At 34.3% G+C, this 25,397-nt stretch overlaps 3 protein-coding genes across 3 annotated transcripts in view; 2 read left to right on the top strand and 1 right to left on the bottom strand.

Moving 5' to 3' along the window:
- LOC128995784 (otoferlin-like) overlaps positions 1-2,504 on the bottom strand; it is a 150,345-nt gene extending 147,841 nt beyond the window's left edge. The window contains exon 1 of the mRNA XM_054420802.1: positions 2,426-2,504. Coding sequence (XP_054276777.1) covers positions 2,426-2,504 — 79 coding nt within the window. The remainder of the gene's footprint in view (positions 1-2,425) is intronic.
- LOC128994037 (calcyphosin-like protein) overlaps positions 1-25,397 on the top strand; it is a 145,295-nt gene that overhangs the window by 20,714 nt on the left and 99,184 nt on the right. The window lies entirely within an intron of this gene.
- On the top strand, positions 15,330-20,475 carry LOC128994039 (60S ribosomal protein L32). Its single transcript, XM_054418247.1, has 4 exons — positions 15,330-15,414; positions 17,832-17,934; positions 18,538-18,690; positions 20,288-20,475. The coding sequence occupies exons 2-4, from the start codon at positions 17,842-17,844 to the stop codon at positions 20,444-20,446; spliced, it is 405 nt and encodes a 134-aa protein (XP_054274222.1). The 5' UTR covers positions 15,330-15,414; positions 17,832-17,841; the 3' UTR covers positions 20,447-20,475.

Raw genomic sequence — 25,397 nt, 5'->3', positions numbered from 1 at the left:
GGTCCTCTTATTATTTGGAATGAAGGAACCTGCTTATTTAAAGTAAACAAAAATTTATTAAAAATGCACCTATTCCTAATTACTTTAGAATCAAACAAAGGTATCAAAAAAGTCCTTGACAAGTGCTAATTTGAGAGTCCGCAATTGAAAATACCCCCGCCGCAGCAAACCTGCCGTCTAAGCGAATTTCCATTTGGCCGAATTGACTTTCAATTGATCTATTTAAATAACATTAGGTTTAACGAGTACATAGGTTTGCTGCTACAAGGAAACTAATAAAGTAGTGTGTTTTTAGTAAAATATTGATAGCTTACTATAAAATAAATAAATTTGCCAAGTTTGATCAAAATATATCCATAAACAAGCAAACTACAACATTTTACAATATTCTCCATAAGAATAACATGGGAATTTTAAATTTACCATTTTTTTAGTTTTCTCCGTAACCAATAACCGTACAAAAACACTTTGATATACTGAATTGTTTGTTTTTTTAAGCTCTTTAAGAAGGTTTAGAGAAAAATTGGGAAATTTTGTGTTTTGAGGGTAAAAAGTGAGAAAAACCAATTTTTACCCCATAAAACCCCCCATAAAACCCTGTTCCCATGGTCCGATCATGCTGGATCGCGAACTCATTCAAGTTTATCCCGCCTTACACCTACAAACCAAATTTCATCAAAATCGGATAAAAATTACTCAAGTTATCGTGTTCACGGACACATATATATATATATAAATCTATATATATATATATATATATCTATATATATATATATACATATATAAAAATTTGAACGAATGGTGTTTTTGGCCTCTGGGGACATTAAAATGAAAAAGTAAATTGGTCCCGGGCCTAAGTCTTACCATGAGACCTACGGTAATAGCTACTTCCCTATAGGGAAATTCGCTAAAAGGCCTTTGGGAACTGAAATTCAATTTCTTAGCTTAAAACGAATGGACCTTTTGGTTTAATTAATATTTTACAGTATAACGTATAGTCAATGGTATAACCTACAACAATTATGGTCTTTTCAACTGACGGGCTTTACAAAAATATAAGTAATACTGAGCGTATGATAAAGGCCTTACTTAATTTTGTAGAGTAGTTATTTTCGTGCGTTTCTTTTAAGAAATACCACTCAAATATTTGCTATAGCTAGGTATATCAATTTCCGTTACTTCAATATAACACCAAGTATTTGACTGATCAAGAGTGGTAGTTTTTGTGGAGTGTTTCATCAACCTTTTTAAATTACATTGGGAAATATAGTTGTACAATTTATAAGTCTTTTAAATACTGCAATGATTTTTTGCTACAAAAGGACTACGGTTATTTCAATTTATATATATTAACCATTCAAAAGTATACGTTAAAAACACTTTTACTAAAAATACGTTGAGAATCACCATTTCATTTCGTGTTGAACATGTTGAGAGTGTTTCGATACAAAGACTGTGAAATATTCTAACTTCATTATTAATATTTCGTGGTTTGATTCATAAAAAAATATACTGCATAGAATTTTTTCATTCTACATCAAATACGTTGACTAAATGAATTTGTACAATATTAAATTCACGCAATGAGAACTTATAACAATCGGAATCGATAAGCGTCCTTTTCCACGACATATGTAAATATTTAAGAATAAACCATGTTAGCATTTGCACCAACACGCACCCCACGTCTGTGTGTGTATTTTCACGTATATTTACGTGTTTGTGTGCGTGAGCGCGTAACCCAGTTTGTGACGCCTACGACACACCTTGCCCGGTATGTCAGTTATAGGTCAACCGTGCAAAACAAAACTGCATCCGTCATCGGAATGGTAAAATATTTTAAATTTATAAAAATACTTATACTTGTTGTTTATTTAAAAGTACTTGTGGTTTTGTGATTGATAAATTGGATATGTCTTTTGGAGTGGTGAACGTTTTAAGGTTATGAACGAATGAACAAGTGTAAGGCGATACTAAAATTACTAGTTGGAAAAAATAGTTTGGATTTTATGCTACGACCTACAAGTATATAGCCTACCTTAAATATTAAAGTCCAACTCAATTTCCATGCAAGAGAAAATTTACAAATAATTTAATCGCTTTCAACAACGATCGAAACCACTTTGACGACACATTTTATCTCAGACGGTAAAAGATACAAGCAAATGGTGATAAATTACAAATTTACATTTTTTTATCGTCAGCAAATACGCCAATAGTTAAAGTTCAACCCAGTGGTTTCAACTTGAGGGTGTATACAGTTTAATCGACATGAACGTTCCAACCCCGTCAAAATCATCCAACTAACATTAAAATGTTTAAACTCTACAAACTTATTTTTCAAACAAAATTTTCAACATACATCCTATCAAAAATAACCCAATATTACTTTCCACACAAATTTCTTTCCACTTTTCTGTCGTACCTCTAAAGACGACTTTGGCGAGTTTCTCCCCCTTGCACTTGGCCACCTGGAACTGCTTGAGCCGGAGGGTGAGCGACATTGTCACACTTGTCACTTGTCACACCGACTTGTCACTGTGACTGATTGTCACACCTGACGCACATGACACTTGTGGTACTACTGGCTACTAGTTGCTCTTCGTAGCTAAGCAACGCGCGAGCGGCGCAACGGCGACACGCAGTCTCTCTCTCTCTCCCTCTCTCACCCTCTCTCTCTCTCTCACAACCCCCTACCATCGATCCTAGCCTACCCCACTGACGACCCAGGGCTTCCGTATTTGTTCAGGTATAAACAACGGGTGAATCAACAGTTTGGTTTGGAGTAAGAAATCAGGTGTAAAAAGAGAGTGGTCCTGAAAATGTGTTCTGTTAGAAATTACTCATTGTTGACCCATGGGAAAGGGATGTCCAATTTCAGATTCGTATTTTGAGCTCAAGAAAGAACACAATCCATTTGACTTTATATATTATTTGGTTGAAATTTTTCTTGAAAATTGTCATTACAGTAGAAAACTATTCCAGTCAAATGGTCTCTTTGAACCTCCACAACAAGATAATTTCCCAGAAGTAGATTTTTACGATTGTTGACAAGTTTTAGGAGTTACCTAGGCTTACTTGTTTTAGGAGTTACTTGCAACTTTCAGTTATTCCAAAAGTGTCCCGTGTACGATCCGAGAATTTTAGACGCCCCGTATTAAGAAATTCTATTAATTAACGTGCCCAGATATATTTCCCGAAATAACTTACTTCATCGGAAAAGAATATTTTCTTCGAAAAGTTTTGCTATGAGTAAATTCTTCACTGTCCATGATCAATTGGATTTAGTTCTTAAGATAACAGACTTTTGTAAGAGTGCATGTGCAAACTCTTATGCAAAACACAAGGGAGGCGTACGATACAGCTAATATATACGACAGACGAAATTTTTTTATTGTGGCTCCCTTTTCACACCATCATTTATAGCAATATTCTCATCTGATAGTTTTCCACGATGTCAAAAAAATCACAACTAATGATTCCAGTGTCCTTCAATTTCTTCACTATTTTGCTAACTGTTAGCTCAGTAGGACGATTAAATTGATTATACCTTTCTCTCTAACTTCGCGATACATTTTGTGTGAAATTTTTTGTTTCTGTAGAAAAATTGCATTTTTAACACGTTGATCAGTGTTTAAGCTATCCATTTTGTAAACATGTTATACTCTGGCTATTGGTGTATGAAACTGCAACAATGGGCAGCTATTCAATAGTCAGTGTTGCCAAAATAGGAAACTGAAATTCGATCACATATAATGTCAACAGAAGTTTTCGAACGGTCAACAACATTTTGGTGTGGGACGGATGTATTTGCATGGACACAGAAGGATACTTTTTTAGTAATCATTGGAGTAGTTGTTGAGTAAGAGATGAAAACTATTTTCTTTAAAAACATAACGCACTGCCATAGTTTCCTTATTTTGTCTGTTAACGTACCAACAATAATGGTATCTGAATGAGCATTTAGAGGGGACTGAAAGGGTGTGGGGAGGGGGGTTTGTTGTTTGAGTAATAATTGAGTAGGGGATTTTACATTGCAGATATTTTCTGTTAAAAGCCCATCACTCTAATAACTGAATCGCCGAATAAACCATGGGATTTGGCGGGTTAATGTGTAAACAATGCTTTGCGGACTAGTCTAAGTAATCATTTAGTAAGGAGGTGCAAACATGTTTTAATGTTTTACCGGGTGTTTTCGGTCTTCATACTTATATGGTTATCAGTTACAGTAGTAATTAATATTTAAGGTTTACGTTTTTATAAATGAATATATACCATTTGTTTTTCTTTGGGGATTTTAAATCAATTCACGAAGTTAGTTAAAATATTCTTAAGAAAATTAATATTCGGGACTAGCAACAGTTTTTCATAAATGATGAAAACCCAGGGAAAATAGGCATTTTTAACAACGTTTTAACAAACTTTTTTTGTTTTAGACATTGTTGACAATGGGATCGCAAGCAATTTTCTGTTTAAAAAAACTTTACTGTCGTACCATTGTTTCTTCGCTCGTATTTGAGGAGTTTAAATTGAAACGTTAATCGATCCCAAGCATCTTAATCGTTTATATTTTCTCCAAAGTAAAAAATCAAGAAATCCCTACTTGTCAACAACTATTCCAACTACAGCTAATGAATTTGTTCATTGTTTGAACTACAGCTATTTTCAGGGTCGCATACAGTTCGTTTTTCATCACTGTTGATACATATTTCCACGTACCGTATCTGGTTAAAACTTCAAAAAATTTATAAATTAGTGATCAATTTGGACAACACCGGTCATGGTATTGCCAAATCTGGTCCAATGTGTTTAGAAATACTGCCAATATGTGCACCGAAGTTAATTGAAGGCAATACTGCCAAATGTGTGCAACCTCATGGTCATCCTTAATATTGGTAACTGATTACTACTATAGTATATTCACCGTCTTTTCTTTATTTACAGTTCAAGTATAAAGATATTAAATAGTGTTTGGGCAACGTATTTGATTTCATAATTGGAAATAGCAAATTTTCCAAATTTAGTAAAAAATTAATTATGAGATGTATATTTTTAATTTTATGGTCACAATAATCAGTGTACAGTAAACTTATAAGTACAATACATCAAATTATCTTTTGGTTAAAAGTATAATACGTAACAACAACTTTATTTTATTAGCTTATCACTTTCATTCACTGTATTATTTAACTTCTATTACGCTTCCACACGACACAAAGTTTAATATTGAACAAACTGGAAAAAGCATAGCCACTGAATGGCTATCGATAATATTGTGGTTTCGATGGTTTGGTTGGGGAAGTATGGAGGGGGGTATTGGGACTTGTTCACGATTAATTCTAGAGGGGGGTTGGGGGGATATTCAACAAGTGGGGGTCTCTTTCTCTTCCCTTATCTCTCGACATGTGCGTTTACGATATTTGTAAATCAATATCTCGTTAAGATTCAATCATTTCTCATTATGTCAGATCACTCATCTCCCTTCTCCCAAAAATATTGGATATTTGGGAATTATTCGTTGAAGTTCAATTTAAAAAAAAATGCCTTTGATTGCTGAGTATCCGTTTTTTAAGTTTGATCATTTTGGTTTCTACGTATTTAGGTAGATATTTGTTTTCTTTACAGTAGAAAATCAGTCCAAGCTAAAATGTATTCATGTGTTGTAAAAAAAAAATAAAACAACATATGAATATAAAAACCAAACTATTGTAAAAAATATAACTTTGATGTGTGGGGTTTTAGTGGCGGAAACACCGCAAAATCACCCCTTAAATAAGTTGGAGAACACGCTTTTAAAAATATTGTTATCTATATCTATAAAATCTAATGTATGTTTGTTTGTATGTTTGTCCTTTATGGACTCCAAAACCGCTCGACAGATTGTAATGAAGATTTCAGGCATTATTAAGCATTATTCAAGGATGGTTTGTGTGAAGTTTGGTGCAGATCCGTCAAAAGGGCTCCGCCCCAGTGGCTATGGAGTTTCCCATGTTAACCTTATGAGTACTCATATTTAAATGGAATTAAAGAATCTTAACAGCTGGTTCAAATAAACTATCTGATTCTGTGATGTTCAATAACATTAAAAAGTTAATAGGTTTACCAACAGGGTGCAGCACTATATTTTTTTAAGTTATGAGAATAGCTAATTTGCAACCAAAATGTGAGTGAGCGTAGCAAACGAACTTCAACCTGGAGGCGAGTTAGCGTAGCGAACGAGCTAACCTGAAGGCAAGTGAGCGCAGCGAACGAGCTCCAACCTAAAGATGAGTGAGCGTAGCGAACGAACTTCAACCAGGACGTGATTGAGCCATGCGAACGAGCTCATCTTGAAAATGAACGAGCATGTGACATAAAACCACAATAGGACAGGACGACGTCTGTCGGGCCAGCTAGTTATTGTTAAAAAAAAACACTACCTACTTGTCTCTCAGTATAGATATTTAAGAAACTTTATAGTTTTTAATCCTTATAGGTAAGCTAAATGAAATTCTTTAATTACCAAAAGCCGCTCAGTATAAGGAATTGATTCTCCCCGAATAAAACTTGGGCAACAAGTTAGAATACGTTTATAGCCAGAAACAATACCAGATTCCCCAAACCAGTTGTTGAAATATTTGAATTACATTCCACCACATAAAATAAGCCACATTCATTTTTACAACACCATAATGTAAAGAGACACTATTGCAGTAAGTTGAAGGGTGTAACGACTCACCCTTATAACAAGGGCTGCACCAGAGGTCTCCATAATTCTTCCTACCTGAAGCTGCCCTTAACCAAACTAATGATGCCTGCCTTCATTCTGAGTTTTTACAAATTATTTTTATACATTCAGACTTGCAATTTCTAGAATCAAACCGTTGTGTAGGTAGCATATAGTGGTCGGTATGAAGTTTAAAAGGAGTTCTCAAAAAAGAAGTATTTCTTTAAAATCGTCGTAATAATATAGTCTCAGAGAATAAAACAAAAGTTTTGTTTTATTACTATGATACATAGTATAATTTTTTTAATACTCTACTAACTCAAGATACTGTAAATACACTGTTTATCATATTTCAATTCCTGAAGTTTTATTTGTGGATAATATCGAATAACCCAAAACAGCGTTGGTTGGTATTAATAGTCTCTCTTGTTTCGAACTATTTTTCAACATATGATTTTCCCTTTCACTATAGTTAATTTGATAATAGTTGATTAAGTAAAAATTTTTATTTTGTAATATTTATTTTTATTTTATGAAACTAGTGTCCCTGTTGCTCGAATTCGAGCAATTGCTAGGTATTACAGGCGTTATTTTAAAACGAATAACAGTCATAATTTCTGACTTTAAAAGACCCAATTTAAAGATTATGGAAATACTCATGATGCACATAACAGATCGATATAATCAACATTTCTTGTAAATATCTTATCATTTTTTCCAAAGGCTGATATTGTTTTTTAGTGTTTTCTACAAATAGCCTTACTCATAGCCGCATTAGGTTGCCCATAATAACGATTATAAATTGTAAAAAAAAAAAAACATTTCTATTTCTTCTCCTTGGTGGTGTTCTATGACTTTCCTATGTTTCCATTGTTTGCAAATCGGCTCTTTCAATGATTACTAAGAAATGCAGCACAGTGTTAATTCAGTTTTCTTTTTAAGATATCAATTAATCCAGGCTCTCTCGCTTTTTCCATTGTAATATTTACGCCAACCAAAATTCAAATAGTAAACATTTCATTTCAACCAAGTCAGTAAATATTTGTAGCAAACTGTTAAATTAGCAAACTTATTGACTGTTTACAATTAACATATGTTCTTCTTCTCACTTTTAATTTCTGACAACAGCTGGAGTTTCATAACAATTTTTGTTTCCCATGTTAATCTCATGGAGAAATACGAAACTTTAAAGGGCCCCAGGGCCCCATTCTCTAATTATTTCCCTAAAAAGAAAGTTTCCTGCACAACTTCACGCTACACTCTTTCCAATGAGACCAAAAACATGTCAATCGGTTCAGTAGTTTCGGAGGAGTAATTGTCACAAAAATCCTGCTTGAGTATTAAATAAGTATAGATAAATAGTAAATATTAAAACGCACGTAATATATTGTGGACTGAAACATTTTTCAAAACAGTATTCGCCTGATCAATAGTTCGAAAATGATTTTGGATATAACTACGCAAGCACAAACAAACAAATCTGTAACTCTGATTGGTTTCAACAATTGACAAATCAGCTGATTTAACAGTTGTTTTTGTTTTCTTGCTACACTGGAATCCAGGCACGTTTGAACATGGGATAGCCAGCTATTAGATGATCAACAATGTAATATCACTAAGCTAGACAAAACACTGTTGGAAATGGTTGAAAGGTTTATCTTATCAAGGCATTTAATACAAATTCTGCCTTACATGTAGATTCCAATTTTCAAGATTTGTTTTGCGATCCTAACTCCAGAATTTAATAATTGATTTGGTAATTCGTTAATCTAAATTTGAGAATTTTCTTACATCAAAACTCCAACATGTAACATATCGATTTATTCCTTGTCATTTTTAGTTCATGTAAAATTATTTCTAATACGAATTTCAATCTTTCAACAATGAAAAGGTAAAACTAATTGGGAGAAGAATGAAAACCTTTCAACTTAAAACCAAAATATCTTTTATGGTGAATTGAACCTTAAACCCAAGACCTTAAGTAACACTCAAAGCTATTAAATTTCGAACAACCCTAGTGTTAATTATATTACGCCAGTTCAAAATTATTGTTACAATCATCAGAAGAAAATAAACTCAGACCAGCATCAACAACTAAAAGAGATCAATTATTATTCAAAACCTTTATACTTTTTGAAACTTTCTATAGTTCAATTGTATAGCCAAAGTTTGCACATAGTAGATAAATAAGTCATTCTAATAAAGTGACAAACTAATTTAAACATTTTAACACAATATCAGCAACAATTTTTGCTAAAAATGTTGTGTGCGTAAAGAAGATTTTATTGGATAATCCTATTGTCAAACTTAAAAACCCTTAAGTCCATTTAAGAGTTTCTACATGAGGTTAAAGGGGGATTTTCTCGCTACCTTGTATTAAGGTTGGTAGAACGACTGTGCAGAGGCCAGCTTGGGCAGTTTGGCATCAAAACAAGGCGCTGGATGGGCAATATGGGTAAACAACACAGCTGTACAAAACTGTAATATCTCTGCTGACTTTCGTACGTATCATCGCGGGAAAAATATCGGAGCTAAAGGTCATGAATTGAAATGTCTGTGTTTTCAACCACGTGGTCTGTTGCTTTTGATACGAAAATATGACTTAAGAGATCTTGATTGAATCGTCATTATCCTAAACGATATTTTTTATTCTCATGATGTACTGCAATTTTTAGTAACTAATAAAATTATATTTTCTGATTTTTATCGAATTGCCCATAGAGAATGATCGGACGATAGAAATGGGTTTTTTTACCTAAGGGGTATTATGGGGTAAAAAAGAGTTTTTCTCATTTCAACCCTTATTACTGTAAATAACATTTCCCAATTTCTTACTAAACTATTTTGACCTAAAACTGATCTTTTGGTATAGGCCTATATAAGTGTTTTTGTATGGTTATTAGTTACTGAAAAATTCAAAAAAGTTGTAAATTTAAAATGTCTATGTTATTCTTATAGGGAATACTGGGTAAACTTTTATTGTCTGCTTGTTTGTAGATATATGTTAATCATACTTTGAAAAAAAAAATCATTTTGTAGGCCCTACTAAGCTATTAACATCTAATGTTATTGAAATAGACTTAACTATAAATTAAATCAGGAAAATAGAAACTCGCTTAGACTGCCTGCAGGTTTGCTGCAGGGGGGGGAAATATTTTTATCTTATTTTCTAAGTTATTTCAACTGCATCTCCTTTTGCAGTAAGACTAATTCTCTAAACAGCTGATTGGTATTCAATAGATGGCGTAGAATAAAGTTTTAAACCCATGGTAAAACCTAATCTTCGCACAAAACAGTGTCTTTGAAAGATAGTTTTATTTAAAAATTGTTTACCTAAGCTAAAATAATTTATTGCAACACTTTCTTATGTAGTTTTAGAGAACCTTCATAAAACTTTAAAAGTCTCGTCATTTGACATAAAAATAATCCCTGCCTTGATGTGTTTTACTACCCACTTAGGCCTATTTGAAAATTATGCCTTTTAAAACCAAACATTTACAATTAATTAAAGGTTATCGTATGTTACATCATACTATTCAATTCGTATGATCTTTAATACAGTACAATGATAGTTTTGGTCCACCCTGTGGATTCATTGTCATTCTCAATACCCCTCCCCCCACGTCTGACTAACGCTCCCATATCCGTGACTTGGGGAACCTAAATTTAGTAAAAGACATTTTAGACTCTGGACGTCAGAAGAAGAACTTTTATCTAAGCATCCCATCGGAAAATGGATAATAATATTGTAACAATTCGTAAAATTTACAAAAATATCACTTTGATTTTAAAAGACATAGGTATGGTTAACGAAATTTTATTTGGTTTTGGCAAAGAAAGCTTATTTAGTTGAACGAATTTAAATAATCCCTACACATAATACGGTACATGAAATATAGAACCATCGATTAATTTTGAATCATAATGTAGGTAAACTTTGTACCCAACTAGAATATTAACAGATAATAACAATTAAATGTATTGCACATCTTAAGTTGTATTTTGTAATTTTAAACAAGAATCAAGTACTATAATCGCTTACCAGAATACTGCAGTTAATCGTCAGAACAAAGATGCTATCTCACAGGAAAATCTGCCTGAATAATATCACAGAATAAGTCACTTGACACTAAGGCCGTCGACACACGGGAAGACTGTTTTCCAACTGAAATCGGCAACCAGTTGGACAAACTAGTCGCCAGCGTCCCGACCAATGTAGTTAGGTGGGACAGTGCACACGGTGCGACTGCGATGCGACCAGTTGAGGACCAGTCGGCGATCAGTCGTTAAGCAACCGGACCTGCCGGTTGCTAGGTGATTTCAGTCGCCTGGTTTGAACAACTTTTCGCATATTTGTATTGCGCTTTTCAAGGATCAGGTATACCAACTGCGATAACTCTTCGTAAGCACTTTTTGACATCCTGTACATAGACTGAAATATTTCGTCTGTTTCTTGTAATGCAGCAGCAGCTACAAAGAGCCTACATTAAATATTTGTTTTAACATAAGGATGTACCCAACACCTTCTACTCTACGCTTTCTTGATTGTTTATAAAACACCAGGGCTTTTTCATCTCTATTACTCATTTCAAACACCATACACAGTAGGCCTACAGAGTATCGTTATAACAAAATTAGAGCTAATTCACTGTCTCAACTCAATTATAGTCGCGCCCGTGTGCGGATGTAACCAACGCAACTGCAACCGTAATCGCGTCACAAAACAGTTGGTTCAACTTTAGTTGGGTTTCAGTCTTCCCGTGTGTCGACCGCCTAACACTTCCAAGTAAATACCTACTAAACACACTAATTCACTACACGAAATAAATACTAACACTCGCTACACGTTCTATGCCCGTTATGACCTGAAAATACAGCAACGGTCAACAACGCGAACAATGACAACAATGAACCAATAAGAAACTGGCAAGTCATGCGAGTAGATGACTCGCTAATCAGCTGTTAAGAAAAACTGTTTTTGGTTAAGTGAATTAGCCAATGTTTTAATACGCTACTACTGTAAGCAATTAATTAATTGTTGGATTATAAACTATACCAATCAATTTAACATGAAAATTGATTGTAAAAAGATTAGGCCTATACTACGGTTGATGTTATTGTTATTTCCCTTCGTGTTTATGAATTATTGTTGTAATACTGTATCGTTAGTGTTTTACTGCAATGAAAATGGTATAAATTGGTATTTTCCGTTGAGATAAATAAATCAATTATGGAAATTATCAACAGGTCTAAGTAGTATTGTTTTGACTGTATTAAATGTAATTATTACTTAGTTCCTATTTTTTTGGCAACCATTGTTGTAATTGATTATTGTAGTACCGGTATGTACTTGTACTGTCATTCAAAGAAACTTTCACTTTTAATTAATTATTAAAGGTTTTAATATATGCTAAATTAAAATTATTGAAATAGATATACACATATAAAACGGGAATTAGGCTAGCTGTTTTTATTTACTTTCGTGGATTTAATCGATATTCTTTTGATTGTGTCCATGTGCTTCCAATCACGCCATGGACCCACGACAAGGGTGTAATGTAAGTATTCATGGTACTGTGGAAGTATGGACAGTAACTATTTGAAAATCTTACAACAAACTGATGTCACGGATATTTTAAAGAATTTAAGTATCATTAAGTAAAGCCAAATGGTAAAAAGGGTCCACGAATAAGGGAGGAATTATCGAAGTAGTGGGCATATATCCAATCAGGCAAATAAACAAGTCTCACTCACTCATCTGCAGGAGTTTGCTGCGTCGAGGATATATTTTTCTTATAGATTGTTTAGTGGGTTTTACAAAATACATCTAGTGTCATACTTAACATGCTAGGCACGCAAGTTTTTGGTGACAATATTATATTGCAGGCTGTAGTGATGGTACCAGTTAATGAAAGATTCCTCTTGTAGGTTGGTACCCTTGTCACGTCCAAGGAGGGATATTTATTGTTACAATAACATTTCTCGCCCGTCAACACTGTCACTGTCCGCACCAACTTTGCCACTGAAATATTGTTCACCTTGTTTTACAGAGACAGCTGGTTACTCGTTAGTATAATTTGTGTAGAAACACATTGGATTTTAAACCTGCTATTATTTATTTTTGCACTTTTTAGCGAATGCCCCACGTCGGGAATAATCCATTTATCTAAGAATACTTAATTATATAGCCTAGACTTAATAAATATAAAAAATATTAAATATTCTATAGTATGCCTATGTGTTTGTCAAATTAAAACAATGTAACCCTTTTTATTGACACCCATTATCCCCCAACGTTAAACCCGCACCCCTAAAAATATAAAATCGATGCAGAATGTTGAATATTTGATGCGGCAATTTTTAATAAACTACAAATTTGGTATACTGTATCTCCACTCCTTAAACGTGACCAAATAGTTTATCAACCTTAAAATTTATAATCCTATCTCCATGTTCAGTTGTATTAACTGCCTCTGAGACTGCACTTTACTTTAGGTCCTACACTCATTCGGATGAAAATATCGATCGATATATCGATTAATCGATTGTTTCATTCGATACAGTATATCGTTTGGTTAGTTAGGTAAGGCTAACCTAACCCAACCAACCAACCGATATATCGTTTGAAACAATCGAATAATCGATATTTTCATTCGAATGAGTGTAGGACCACAGGACCTAAAGTAAAGTGCAGCCGTCTCTGACTTATGTATGTGAAATTTGGTCTTTGACACGTCAAACACTTCGGTTTAAGATTGTTGGGTTCAATGGCTGTAAACGCATATACACGCTGCTCGGGATCCAGATAATTTCTACTAACACCGTACTAAAGGATTGTAATTTTATCCACTCATAAAACATTATTTTATTTCGTAGGTTGTTAGAAATGGGAATATTTACCTGAAGAAAATAAGGCTTGAATAATTCACTAATCACACTTGAAACATGTTATGAGTTATGTACAAACAGTCAATTTCAAAAACAAAATAATAAATAACATGTGATTAGCAATCTATAACACAAAGTAAAGAAATAAAGGCAGGGTATAAAATATTATAACATTGGCCGCCGTGATGTTTTTTTATATTTAGTATACATTTTTTACATTTTTTTACATTTTATTTGTATACATTTAGTCTACTGATTATTTAAGGTTTTTAGATTTAACTGATTTATTGCTTTTTAGGATTCTCCCCAGAAAAAAAACCCTTCTAAATGTAGCATTCGTTAACAAAATATGGTTTAATATCTGCAAGAGTGATTCCAAAAGCTACGTCCGAAAATAAGAAGATAACAGCCAGAAAAAGCTGAGATTGCTAAGATTGTTAGGAATAAGTCGAACGAAAATCCAGAAAAACTTAGTGGTTATACAGTATCTTTAATTGCCAATGTCCTCATCAGTGCCGCTGATGAGCTGAATGTGAGAGATTTATTAAAGTGAGTATTATATTGTTTACTTATTATTACACATGCATGCTTTTGTTACAAGCAAGTAGTAAAAATAAATACAGCTTATTTTTTTATGGCAAAAATTGCATTTAAAATGTCATCATACTAATATGTTAATGTTGTTACATTTTTATTATTTCAGGACCATATCTGGGGTGCAGCCTTCTTCCCTATTGCATCTTGCTCACTGTGCCACATCTATAAGATCGTCAATGCATGAGGCGGCACAGCGGCTGGCATAATCCTAGCCCCTTCTCCGCACATGACAGAGAACCCTTCACTTGTGGTTCACTGTACCGAACTAATTTACTTGCTTTTTTAACAGTTTCATTTAAACATAAATAAAACAAGGGACTGTGTTTTTATCTATGGTATAAACTAATAAAACAGTTTGTTTATTTAACTAAACTCTGTTTAATTCACTGGTCGAATTTCCGTTGGGTTTTTGATTAGCCTACTGTGGATTAGTAAGAGTTCGGAAAATATGTTTAGTTATAGGAGTTCTGATAATTTGGAAGTAAACGTAACACTTGAAAAAATTTACTTGGAATCATGAAATGGCCCCAGAAGCTTTTGAATTTTCTAATAGTTTTGATTTAATGATCAAGCAAACTTTGTATGAAAAAGTTTCTTGACTGAATTTTCTGCTCAGGCACCTAGGCTATAAAACATTTTTTGATTAAGCATAATTTTCCACTGGCTAACCAAGTAATATTTGTTTATTCATTTGTGTTAGTAGGTAGTTTAAGTTATAAATATATCGTACATGGTTCGTTCATTTCAAATAGTATATTGCCTATGGATCAAAACTCTACACGTGGAACAGTAAAATAGTTTTATACTTGGCAGAGAATAAGACCAGCGGAAATGTTGGGTGCTTGCACAAGAATTCTTTTCGTTTTTGACAACCATTAGAGATTTTTCAAGAGTTTACCGTGTTTTTTGTTAAACATTTAATTACTCACTTGTTATAGTGCCATACTGCATCCAGATTTTAAAATACAATAAAGCCACAGACAAACTAAATGTATCTTATCAATGATGACCAGTGTATGATTATATATTTTTCCCAAACAGCTTTGAGCTTTGAGTATTGTAAGTAACAAGTAAGCTTCATGGTACAAAGTATAAACAGCCGACAAATAATAAGAAATTCGCTGCAACACTCGCTCCACTCCACTCTGCTGACTGACTACTCTATCTATAAATCCACATTTTACTTCTTCTTTCCTGAGTAAAATCCTAGTTGATAGCCAGACGTAAGTTGCCTTGTAGAAATTTTAACATATTTTATCAATCTCTATTTAGTTAATCCTTCATTTTTAAGTAGTAATTCAATTATGAACACTCTTTTAGATTTTGAACATTTATTTCTGTTTTGCACAGAACAAGTTTCTTGCGAATAACAGTTACAATAATTAGGACCTAACCTGAAAGTAGATTAAACAATGCCTAGGCCTAGGTTCCTACACTGCAATGGATCTTTTGTCTCTTTATGTTATAAAAGATCCAAAATTGTTCGATATAAGAGCTTATATCACATTTTCATGGCTCTTGAATTATATTCACTAACTTACTTAAACATATGCCTACCATGCCGTGAGTAAAACTTAGTTGAAACCCACATTAGGCCTAGTAGGTAAAGTTCACTGATGATTTTGTTTCTGGCTTGGCATAGGCTATGTCAACTTTTTGGTTGACGTATTTCACAACTAGAGGTGGAGCAACAGTTGTTTGACAACGGGGACAACCATGGGAATCCATACTGTATAGGTACTGCATTCAGTGAATGTTTGTGGTGAAGCGCCTCTCCCAGTCTAATGGGACTGAGGGTTATAGCCCATAAAAGAGCAAGTGTGACAGAATGTGTCATCGTAAAAGGCTGGTTCACATGCCCTCAGTCGCTTCCCAGCAGTCTAAACATAGACAGTTTTCTTGATTTAGGGTTTTGATCTCAATGACGAAATGGTGGAAGAGGTTGGCACGATTTTCGGGGGCTTTTAACTCTTTAACTATCATTCCACCATCAAATTAATTAACTTTGCCTACAAATGAGTTTGAATGAGGCTGCGCTGCACCCCACTGTTGACAGTAAACTTTCTTTTGACAATCTATCCAGTCATTAGGCCTACTGGTCAACGATGAATACATAGGCCTATAGTAATACCAGATACAAAAGAACCCTGGGCCATTTCGAGCCGCGCAGGTTTGAATGGTACGCCACACCTACAGGCGTGAACCACGTGATCTTTTCGTTTCCGCGCAGGTTGTTTAGTTCGTGGTATGTCTATAGTATAAAGGTGTAAAGAACCAGCCTGGCCCTAACATTCACTCCCCAGCGAGCAGTGCTACATTCCAAACACTTGCCAAATGCAGTAATAGCCTAGCAATTTATAATTTAAACCACCAAAATCTACTTAGGCTAAATACCGTACTTTAACTTAAAATCAAAATTGCTCAAATTTTTCTGCGGGGATTAAAACTTTAATAGCCTACGTAAACTATGCTACAACTGATATTTTGTTGTAATTCTTGTCTGCTTCTCAATGTCGCCATTAAGTTTGCTGGTGAGTTATGTGTACACTAATTACAAACTAAAGGAAAACAGAAAAAAACCCCAAGACAATAATCTCAAACAATTAAGTAAGTTATCGGTAATGCATTAGGGCCTATAACTGAGTTTTAACTGAGCCTTGATTGTTGTAAACTAACTTAAATCAGTTCCTATTTAGGCTTGTGAGGAAAGTAGGCCGGGCTTTAAGTTATGCGGATTTGTGAGTTAGGTAAAATAATTTAGAGATAGGAAGGTAAAGCTTAGGTGTTCCAAAGTTTTTAATTGTTACCTCCAGAATATTTTTGCACCAAGTTATTGAAATAGTGAGTTAAGCATCACCCTAAATAGGCTTTCAAAATACAAAATAGGCCTCATGGCCTACGCTAAGTGACACGTTTAATATTTATTAGGCCTATCAACGTTTTGGATGGTGATTTTGGTCTCTGGGGACATCAAAACGAACAAGTTAAGTGGTCTAGGTCTTACCATGAGACCTACGGTTAATATATTATTCAGATGAGAAATTCACTAAAATGGGCAGATAAAAGGCTAGGCTTATTTTAAGACAGTCCTACCTAGATACAGTAAGTTAAATGTACAAACCTAGGAATAAGTTTCATGGAAGAATGGCGAGTATTTTCAGTTGACGTGTTTAAATATTGGCGTAACTTACATGAAGATGAAAATTAAATCTGAAAATATGAATCTTGGTAGGTACCTAATAGAACCTCTTTAATCCGAACTAATTGGGACCAAAGGTAGTTTGGACTATTGAATAGTTCGGATTACAGAACATATTCTTGTTTTTACATAAGCTAAAACATGGCTTAAATTGATCAAAATTATTTTGGGAAAAGTGGAAAAATGTTTTATAAAGTAAAATACAGTGTCTATTTAATACAGTAGTAAATTGATGGTGAATAAACAGTACCTACTGTAAATTAAATACAGTATACAATAAAGAACTGCTATACTGTGTATAGTGTACAGCAATGAGGGGTTCGGATTAGTGGACGTTCGGAAAGAGGTTTTACTGTATACCTCGTGACATCAGCATGGAGGATTGAATAAGTAAGTCTCTGTATTTGTATCTTAGGCCTAAAAAAATTTCTCTACTTTCAGACCTATCAACATGGCTATAAGACCCGTATATCGTCCCAAGATCGTCAAAAAGAGGACCAAGAGGTTCATCAGACATCAGAGTGATCGTTACATCAAGTTGAGGGTGAGTTGATTTTACTTTTACATTATTTTGACCAAAATGCTCATTGTAACTTTGGTTGCGAGTAGGCCCATGGTATACTTAGTTTGTAAAATTAACGTTGTACTCACAGAAGCAACATAACATAGTTAGTGTGATCTAGTATTTTATTTGATAGGCTAGATCTATTTTACTCGAATCCATCTAGACTTAGGTATGTGGTCAGGCCTACATTTCCAATTTACCACAAATCAAGTCACTATCCAACCATCTATTTGTGTAGGATTAGTTGTGGTGATTACGGACAATCCGTAGACAATGAAGTGATAATACGGTACTTAACTTAATTTACGTCTAAGAGTACCCCAAATGTTTCACTTGAGCTATTTATGGCTGTTTTTAAAATCCTTCGTCAGCTGTAATTGTGATATACCGAGAGGGCTTGTTAGTTTGTTTTGGTGAGTTTTGTATTTGTCTACTTGTTTTAGTAGGTAAATTTGTATCGATAACGGATCCAAAAATATTCATAAACCCTGGTTAAGAGATTCATCTTGATGGATTCTAATTTGTTCAGTATGAGGCCTATGATTGTTCAGTACAATAAACCTTTTTTTTATTGTTTTTCAGAAAAGCTGGAGGAAGCCCAAGGGTATTGACAACAGAGTGAGGAGAAGGTTCAAGGGTCAGTATTTGATGCCCTCCATTGGTTACGGAAGCAACAAGAAGACGAAACACATGTTGCCCACCGGCTTCCGCAAGGTCTTGGTTCACAATGTCAAGGTAAGTTTGTGGTTGTTGTAAAAAATTGGCTTTCTGAAATAATCAGCACTGGTGGTTTTAGAATATACAGTACTACACAATCGCGATGTGATGTTATGGAGTGCTTGTAATATTGTTTTTATTTTATGGAATAAATAATTTTGACTTGACTTGACTTGCTTAAATATAGGGAATACCTTAAACTAGACATAATGAATTAGCATCATTTTGAGAGGTAAATGCAATTGACAAAACAGTTGATTTTGTTGTAACATCTTTCAAATTACCTGGCAGTGGAACCTCTATCAACCCATTCATTGGGGTAGTAGTTTTTGTAATGCCACTTAATCGAAATTTACGACTGTTTAACACAGCTGATTTTTACTCCCTAGAGAGAGTAAAAATTCTACTTTGGAACCACAACACATGCATTAAAAACGGCTGTTTTTGCTGCAGTATGACAAAAAATTAATTTACTTTACAAAAAATATTAATTTTGAAATCAAGTACCTGTACAGTTGAATTTCGATTATCTGACCTCACCGGCCGTGGCCAGGTCGGATAATACGGAAAATAACAGAAACAACGTTCGTCATGGAGTTGTTACCGTGGGATGAGTTGGCGATCAACGCTGCGAACGTCGGACATGTAGACGATAGTTCCGTCATCGCGGGAGCTGTTGACAATTTAATTTAGGCCTATAGCACAACAGTGAATAGCGACATTAGGCAGGCCTAATTATTGTAGGCCTACAACTTGCAAGCGACATTGGTAATGCAAGGTGAAAAGGTGCAGCCCCAATTATATAATCTTGGTTCTTAAGACCACCCATGTCTATAATTAACAAATAATGAAACTTTTAAGATTGATTTCCAGAAATATTGCTTTAACGTATAATTTTTAATTCAGATGTTAGACCTGTTTAGGGCTTGTTTGTACCCTATCCTTGCAGAGTGGTCTAAGAGTATCTGCATATTTGTGGAATACTCAAAGTACTTTGCTACATCAACACTGGTTATCAGATAGAGGAATTAACTGTTGAAGTTACTTCCTTTGAGCTATAATCAAACAATTAAAATAATGTTTGTTCAAATTTAAATTCAAATAATCTTTATTTGTAAGTGGTACCTACATTAATACTGTAGACTCCCTCTTATCCGGACTCCTCGGGACCGAGGCCAGTCCAGATAACTATTTTTCCGGTTAAACCGACGTCCCAAAAATCTTGTTAAAACGGACCGTTTAAATGCATACTCTATACAGTATTTGACAGGAGAGCATTGTATTTAGACACGTAATCACTGGTCTCAAATCTTTCCCACGAGAGCAGTTGTTTCAGTACCGCCCACTTCGTGCCAATCTAGTTCGATTAAACCGATGTGCTGATAAAAATTATCCGGATAAAGAGATGTTACTTCTACCGAGTGTAGTCCGGTCAAACCAATGTCTGGTTAAAAGGTGTCCGGATAAGACGGGCGATTTTGTACTGTAGTGTCAAAATACAGGTATGAAAAAGTATTAATTATCAAAGTGTTCATATAATATTGGGTTTCATATTATCAGACAGAAAGAGATTTATTGTTGGCTGAATATAATTTTATCTTGTGATTTTTTGCAGGAGCTTGAAGTGCTGATGATGCAGAACCGCAAGTACTGCGCAGAGATCGCGCACGCTGTGTCGTCCAAGAAGCGCAAGGCTATTGTGGAGCGAGCACAGCAACTGTCAATCAGAGTAACCAATGCCAACGCCCGACTCCGCAGTGAGGAGAATGAATAAACAAAATAATAAATTGTTTTTTATTTATACACTGTGAATTTTTGTTTACACCTCATAATACTTAAACAGGGTGTCCACATTCTGGAAAGAGATAGTCAGGGAAAGCCATGGGAAAAGATTCTAGTCATTAAAAGTCATGGAAATAGGCAAAAAGTCATGGAAATCCCCAATGATGGATGGATTTGATGGGACTTTTCAATGCTCTAGTCGGTTTTAACCTGACTATTGTAGCAATTTTCAGTATTTTTCAGTTTTTCACAAATGCACGACAACTTAATTTATTACAGAGGTTTAATGAGTTTTGAGTTTGCTCAATACAATCTTTCCCTACTGTATTTTTATAATTGAATTTAATATTTGTAGGCTATTGTTGCAACAGTAGTGAATATTGAAATGTTACAACTTTATTATTACAACTCAAATTGGAATATAAATAGGCTATTGTTACTGTATAATGTTTGGAGTTGTCTCAAGTTAAGTCTTTCCTAAGTTAAAAGCTTAATTTAGTAAACTCTAAACTCAATAAAATCCAATAGTAAAATAGTATACAGCAAGGAAAAAAGAAAGTGGCTCGAGAGAACTTGGCCAGCTTTGGTGATGGAGGAGGCTGGGATTTCTTATTTCCTTCCTTATTTTGAATACGATATTTTTGCAAAATTTATTACTCCAGTGTTAATACAAATTTCAGTATTTTCTGTGAAATTACTTGACTAGGCAGTATTAACCGCGTGTGTATGTTAGGCCTATATACAATTTTAGAGTAAAGTTTATGAGTCATGGAAATCAATGGTAAATGGTCATGGAAAGTCATATGGAAATTATTGACAAATTTTCTGTGGACACCCTGTTAAACCAAGGCTGACGATACTCCGTTCACAAAATTTAGGCGGTTTTAGTGATGAAATATATCGCCTCCTCTTGATCCTAACTTAAAACATAGTTTAAGTAGTGGGGCAACAAACCCTCAAACCGCCTTAATTTTGTGAATGAAGTACAATAAAGAAGTTTCAGCTTAAAATTATCCCTGAATTGATTTTATTTACAATAAAAAGTTAGCGTTGGATTGCAAAAACTTAAATTAAGGTAATATAACAACTTTAGTAGGACCCCTTTATACCGCACCTTACAGAAACCAAGGTTAAATCAAAATTAAGTCAATTGAAAAATGAGCTAGGCCACCTGAGTTGTAGCATTGCAGAAGTAGTTAGTTTGATCTTCAGACATGTCAGCTACCACACAATCCATTATGATTCGTTTCATAAAATAAATGACTATTTTAACTTACCACCATAACCTAAATTTTGATTACGATTAAAAATTGTCTTGTTACAGCCTGATATTATTTAAACTTGCAAGTCAATTTTTTTTTTATTTGCAATGATAAACTACACTTGTCAGGTTGAATATAGTCACAGATTGAATCGAGCTTTTTCAAGAACTTGGGGTAACAGACAATGTAATTGAAGGTTTAAATGTTATGATCTGATATCATCCCATTAGCTAAATAAGATTCACTAGGTATTGAGAAGGTTGGAAAATTTAAGAATGGACAAACTATCGTACAATAATTTGTTGCGATTGGTAATTCCATTTATTATATCCTCAAACAAAAATATCTGCATGAGAAAGGCAATTTAACCCCATGAAAGACTTTCTAGTCAGCGACTAGAAGTTAAAAGGACATGGAGTACACAACAATAATATCATAGCAATCCTTAGCTGGAATAGTTCCTGATTCCTGTTAACACTAATACCGAAACCCCGGTCTGACAGGCCCACGGGAATTTTCAAAAACGCATGTTGGCAACACTGTTTACTTGGGATATTCCATTCCCCCCTTTTCCTCCCCTACCTATTGATATAGTGATTGTTCATTTTGAATGGTTAGAACCTTGACAGGTTGTCTGTTCATAACATGTGTGTCTCAGAAGCCCAGCGTTAGTGTATTTTAAAGCAGGGTCTCATAGTCCCAGGGTTTCGGTTTGTGTGTTTCTACGCGGGTTCCATTATTTTTAAAATGGGGTCTCACAAACCAGGGGTTTCGGTATTAGTCTTAAGCTATCTACAAGTTGCTAAAAAGGATTATGAAGGTAATTCAAACTGTTAGCACTAATTGATTATGATAGTTATAGATACATACATTACGTATATTATTAAAATTGACATGTAACAATTAATTCTCTACACAATATTATTACCCTACAGTAACTTTAAATCAGAATTCCACTGAGAAAGGTTGGTGTTGTGTGACCTGAGGATTGAGATTCTACTAGTACTTAGACAAACAATAATGTAGAGCGTATTGTTCCAGGAATAGTTTTCTGCTTCACCTCTTTATTTCTGAGAAACTAATGTCAGTGACCCTTGCAAGCCTTTGTCAGACTCCATTTCCGCCTCGAAAAGTACATATCTTTATTGTCTGAGGATTGTATTTTCTTACTGACCAAACCAACTCCTTCATTTTTCTTCTTGATGAAACTTCCTCTTATTTAGGTAAACTCTGTGCTTATGGTCTGTTCAGAGATGAGGTAGGTCTACTGTATGAGCTAGACAATCGATGGGATGGAGCTGAAGCAGGAGTAAGGGAGGCAGAAGCAATTACAACATCAACTTCTTTCTTTCATCAAAATATTGTCCAAAAATGATGTTCCTTAGGCTGAAACAGAGCAAAAAATCCTATTTTAGTTTATATTTTGTAAATTGTTGCCCATATCGATTTCATCATAATTCCATAATATTGAATTGAGGTCCTATGTGGTTTGTTCTCATTAAATCCTCCCTTTTTAATCCCACAGATGGCATTTTCCTCAGCAGAGTAAACACAACCAAACCAAAGTAGCTGCTACAACTCGCCAACTCGGATTATATTTTGCTGGCGAGTAGTAGCTGCGACTAAGTTGCGGCGAGTTAGTCACCAAATGCGAACGAGCCTTTATAGCTGTAAAGAGTGTTTTAGCCACAAAATGTCATTTTGGAAATAACTGTTGTTCAATCCAATGTTGTAATCTACTCTTAGCAAATTCAGTTTTAAACATCGTACAACTAAATCTACAATTCTACTGGACCAATTTTATTATTTAATGGGTCGTTGGAAAGTTTAATTCATGTAGTTTCGCAAATATTCATGAAAGTTTCATTTCAATAACTATTTGCAGTAAAAAATAAAAATACAAGAATACATTAAAAAAGTCTTCTTCAGAGTTCCTATTTCTAGGCAAGTTTACGCTGCATTTTTTGAGCATTTTCAAGAAATACACTTAAATAATTTGTATGAAATTGTATTTTCTTTCAGAATATCACCTTCCACTTTGGTCGATTTCCTCACAATTTGAAATTTATTTGCAAAAAAGCTATAAGCAACCTCCAAATTTATTGTGGTGAGAAAATACCGCTACAGACGTCTAAATCCTCCATTTTTAATCCCACTGATGACATTTTCCTCAGCACAGTAAACACAACAAAACTGAAGTAGCCGCTACAATTCGCCATGTGTGAACTCAAGAGTATATTTTGCTGGCGAGTAGTAGTTGCGACTAAAGTAGCAGCAAGTTAGTCGCCAAGTGTAAATGAGCCTACTTGTTGCCAAGCACGAGTTTGTAGAGTCGCTGAAAATACTTTCATTTTGTCATCAATATTTTGTATTTTCCAAACAACTATTAATTTAAAAATGGAAAATATTGATACAGTACAGTTGTTTTAGCTTGTTGTGCCTTCAAAATTATTTTCACAGATCTTCTGCGCAAAGTTCTGGATTATAAAAATATTGAAGAATGTTCTATTGAATTAGGCACTTAGATGTAACCCCAGCGAGCACATAGAGGTAAAACTAATAAGATCAAAATTCACAAATTTTCAACCAAATTTGATCAAAATCAGATCATTTTTGCTCGAGTTATCACACTAACAGACATATAGGCCTGTATATAGTGCTCGATTTGGTGGAGCGGAGTTCCGGTACCTCTCTTTTGGTAAGATAAAAATATTGGCATAAATACATATATATAAATTAATCTAAACGGAGGGTGTTTTTTTGCCTCTGAGCACCTCAAAATGAAAAAGTAAATCAGTCCCGGGTCTAGGTCTTACTATAAGACCTACAGTAAAAGCTTATCCCCTATATGTGAAATTTGCTAAAAAGACCATGCTGCAGTGTGGGCAACGCAACACTACGTCACAGTGGTGGATAGTTGTACCTTTGACTATTATTAATAAAACTAGACAATCCATCACCTCACCATGTTATATTTGTAGCGAGATTTTTATCAAAATCGTCTTAGTTGATGTGAGCCACCGACAGATAGCGCTGGCTGAATTACAGGATCTAAATTACTAAGCTCTGCCGAAAACACACACTTTTTTATGAAGTTAAACTTGGAAGGCAGCATGGCCTGTTTTTCTAGTGAATACTTGCCTAGTGCAAAGAGAAAAGGTCAAAGGTCTTAACTAGAATTAAGATTAAACGAACAGGCCTAATTTTCACCTATAACACCCCTAACAAACTATTTCCACATTACCCCATTCTTGCTATCTTCTGTGCCAATATACATCATGGTATTTAGTATTTACACTTCCTCTAGGAAGTGTTCTTCTTGATCAGTCAAAACATCAAACAAATCAAAATACCACAAGGTGAAAGTAGTTTTGTAAACATTGTTACTTGAGAGCACATTGACATTTTCACTTTAAACAGTTGTTTCCTCTAAACAGCCCTCAAAGAGTTAATTTGTTTATCGGTATCTTTTTTTTGGTACCTCATCAATTTCTTTGTACACCACCCCAATAACTTGCCCTCGACCTAGAGTGGAACTAGAGGTTGTCAAATTATCCAGAACATTGAAATTATTTGTGGGTTTTAATTAATACAAATAAATAAATAATTAATTAATTAATTAGATTAATTTTACATATAATTTTTTTATACAGTGTGATTGAAAAGTCCCTAAACGGTACA

Source organism: Macrosteles quadrilineatus, unplaced genomic scaffold (genome assembly GCF_028750875.1).
Source record: "Macrosteles quadrilineatus isolate MER2022 unplaced genomic scaffold, UCM_ALF_1.0 Scaffold_5__1_contigs__length_97177068, whole genome shotgun sequence".
Lineage (NCBI taxonomy): Eukaryota > Metazoa > Arthropoda > Insecta > Hemiptera > Cicadellidae > Macrosteles > Macrosteles quadrilineatus.
The sequence above is the reverse complement of the archived record's forward strand: the minus strand, read 5'-3'. Positions and strand labels throughout refer to the sequence as shown.